The sequence below is a fragment of the Austrofundulus limnaeus genome, unplaced genomic scaffold (assembly GCF_001266775.1).
Source record: "Austrofundulus limnaeus strain Quisiro unplaced genomic scaffold, Austrofundulus_limnaeus-1.0 Scaffold43, whole genome shotgun sequence".
Classification (NCBI taxonomy): Eukaryota; Metazoa; Chordata; class Actinopteri; order Cyprinodontiformes; family Rivulidae; genus Austrofundulus; species Austrofundulus limnaeus.
The window spans coordinates 356,152-359,418 of NW_013952445.1; the positions used below are offsets into that span (position 1 = coordinate 356,152).

Consider the following 3,267-nt stretch of genomic DNA (forward strand, 5'->3'; position numbering starts at 1 on the left):
TCACTTCACTTATTGATGAAAAGCAAAAATGTGTTCAATAATCAAAAAATAAAATCATTGCTTTTGCCAGTGTTTCTTCAGGAAGGGTAAAACTATGTGGCCACTCACTTTTAAAATTTGATTTGATTTGTTAAAGAGCTAAAATTCAGAACAAACATGTATCAGTTGAGCTGTTTCCTTCCATCTTTTCCTGTTGAAACCAAACGTTGTTGTTTTTACAGACAGTTTTAGTAGCAGGGCATCCAGTGAGTCAGTGACCTTTAGCAGGCCCGTTTTGTTCACAGTGCTTACTTGACCTGTGGATGCCATTTCATATTAACCTCCTCACAATGTCAAATATCAATGTCAGAATCCACTGGAGGTTCTCAAAGGGAAGCTTGTGTGTCTTTTTTTTAATAAATAAAAATATGTAGAACATTTGTGTACTTCTTTKGTACAATGATTTTTTATTTTAAAATTAAGAAAAAACAACTGATAACAAAATGTCTTATAATTGCCTTTTTTATACATTTAACCTGACTATAGTATATGACTGTGTGAATAATATCAAAATTATCTTTTCCTCCCCATGTAGATTGCCTTCTCCCAACACAGCAGCATCATGGACCTAGTCCAGTTCTTTGTGACGTTTTTCAGGTAAGTGCATCAAATAGATGGCTCCTTTTTCTACTTAAAGTTTATTAAAAAGATAGGAAATGAGTGTTGTTTATTTAATTGGTTTCAATCTTTTTTGTATCTTCTTTGACTTTAGGGTTTTTTTCCTCTTGTTTGATTCATGGACAAGTGTTTAGTGGCTTAACAAATGAAAAAAAAAATTAAGTGTGCAAGTACAAGGATCAAGCTACTAAATGAGTAATTAATAATAAAAAAAAAGTCAGCCAACATAAAAGCAAGAAGAAAATGTAAAGAACTAATAACAAGAAAGTCTTGTTCTTTAGAAATGATCTGAACTGGACTGCTTATACAAGCTTTATATAACTGCATACGTTATCAAACTGCATCAAGAAGCATTATCAACCATGTCTTTGTTCTCCACTCCTGTCTCTAAGGACATATTGAGTTGCTTAGGTCTGTTTGCATGTTAAAAAAATAGTATGTAAATGCCTTTTGTCTCTTCAAGCCAGTAATTTTCCTTTTTCAAGTGGCAAATTAAATGCCTGTAGCAATTTAAGTAGGTGCATATTTCCCTACAAGTGCCATCTAAAGAGAAGGCGTGGGTGATGAAGATATGAGGGCTCTTAATGATTTTTCATCCTTAGTGCTGTGACGGAAATCCTTCATCATTGAAGTGTTTAAATGATTCTATTGGGCTGTTTGAAAAGTGCATTAAAGTCTGAGTGCCTTAAGGTGATGTGTTTGTAATTCCAAAAAGTAGATGCTTTTAATTTTCTGTTGACGTCTTGGAACAACCACAGCAGGAGCCTCCTGTTGACGTCCGGGTCATCACCTCTGATTGTCGGGTTTTCAGATTGTAAAACAACGGGGGAACACTAGTTTTTACATCTAACACAGTTTGTACATATTAGGGTTGGGCAATATTGGCAAAAAAATGAATCACGATTAATTGTGGTATTTAGCCGATAACGATTAATTTGACGATTAATCCCCTGGAGTCCCTGGGCACTCTTATTTTGTAGTCACATGACCAATTTAGTGGGAAAGATTTGATMTTTGTAAAAAAATGTTCCAAATTGTGTGAAAATTACAGATTTCAGGCTATAAATCATAGTTTAAATTGTGTTGATAGATAAATAAATTACATAACTTTATTTTTAATGTTTGTTATATTTGAAGCGCAGAAGAGCATTGAGCAGACTAAACGGAGTAATCCCCAGTCACTTTGCCTGGTGGCATTAATTGTATTAATCGTCAGGTGCCAAAAAGTAATCGATTAATGTTTTTCTGATGATTAATTGCAGACGATACGATTATGCCCAACCCTAGTACATATGTGTTCATTTTTCTTAAAGGTGTGCAGCTTAGAGTAGTTTATGTTCTGTGTGTARTCATGACAAGCGGCGTTATTGACAGGCTTTGCCTGAGGCACCTGCCCATCATCGGACACTCAACAATAGGTTTCCAGGAAAGCTGTCACACAATCGGTTACCGTCTGCCTCCCTCTGATCATATTACAGTTTGAATAGCCCAAATCTTAAAGCCTTTAAGGAACAAGTCCAAGCTTTTTTCTTTTTGCCTGCTAAATTGTATGCACTCCTCCCATTAGCATGCACCAAATTCTCTCTGTTTTACCCTGTTGGTAAGCAGGTTATGTTAATTCTGTTTACCCTTTGTTTGCATTTCTGTTGTTCAGTTCTCACTGACCCATAAACCCAGGGTAAAAAAAAAAAAGGAGAAAAGCTTTGCTATACTAATGAGCTGTTTTGTGTGGGTGTGCGGTGATTTGAGGAGGGTCGAACCTGCAGGAAACATAATCAGCCTGATGACAAAATGTCAAATCACCCCAGAGGGATTTTAGACCTCCTCGAATGAGAGGATAAAGCGAAGATCTGTCATTGTGGCTTTTCTAATGCTCTTTTTTCCCCCTCAGAGTTCATTTAAGCAAAGATTCGTTTTGTTCTCCTAAAAGGAAGCTGGGTCATGTCTGTTAGTCTTACTGCTTTTATTATTAAACTTTCTAAGATTACATTTGAAATACTATTTGAAAAGAGACTAGTTTCTTAAAAAAACTAAATTATTAGTAAATAATCTTGTTGAGTTGTTTTTGTTAAACAGCCTAAAAAGCCAAAGGCGGCACATATAGATATTGATTTTTTTCCCCCCTCGGGGTGTAATTGAAGCTCTGTGCTTACAGAAACCACCATGTAATTGAAGCAGCACAGCTGAGCTAGCTTTTGTTTCTGTCAGTTTTCTTACAAGTTAAACACTGCATGAAAAACAGTCGCTGTAACATGAAAGCCAACAGGCTAAACTGAGGTTCTCCAATCCATCAAGCAAATCCATCAAGCAGCTCTGTTGTCCTCCTTTTACATTTTCAGTTGTAGGCTGTCATTTCTACATTCTCCTCTCTATCAAGTCGCTCTGTTTTTATTGAAAAGGGCTGATCCTCAGATATTGCCTAAGGCTAACCTTCAGAGTGGATAAGAGCTCGCACTGGAAAACCTAGTGAACGTCATCATTTACCTAGTATGATTTGCAGCATTAGTACAATGGTGCTGTCCATGTGACAATATATATATATATATATTAGGGGTGTCCCGATACCAGTTTTTTCAAGACTGAGTACAAGTACGAGTACTTCAGTTTAAG

General features: G+C 36.2%; 1 protein-coding gene across 1 annotated transcript in view; it reads left to right on the plus strand.

The window, feature by feature from the left end:
• Positions 1-3,267, plus strand: part of atrnl1b (attractin-like 1b) — an 85,209-nt gene that overhangs the window by 50,161 nt on the left and 31,781 nt on the right. The window contains exon 25 of the mRNA XM_014007589.1: positions 575-636. Within this exon, the coding sequence (XP_013863043.1) occupies positions 575-636 (62 nt within the window). The remainder of the gene's footprint in view (positions 1-574; positions 637-3,267) is intronic.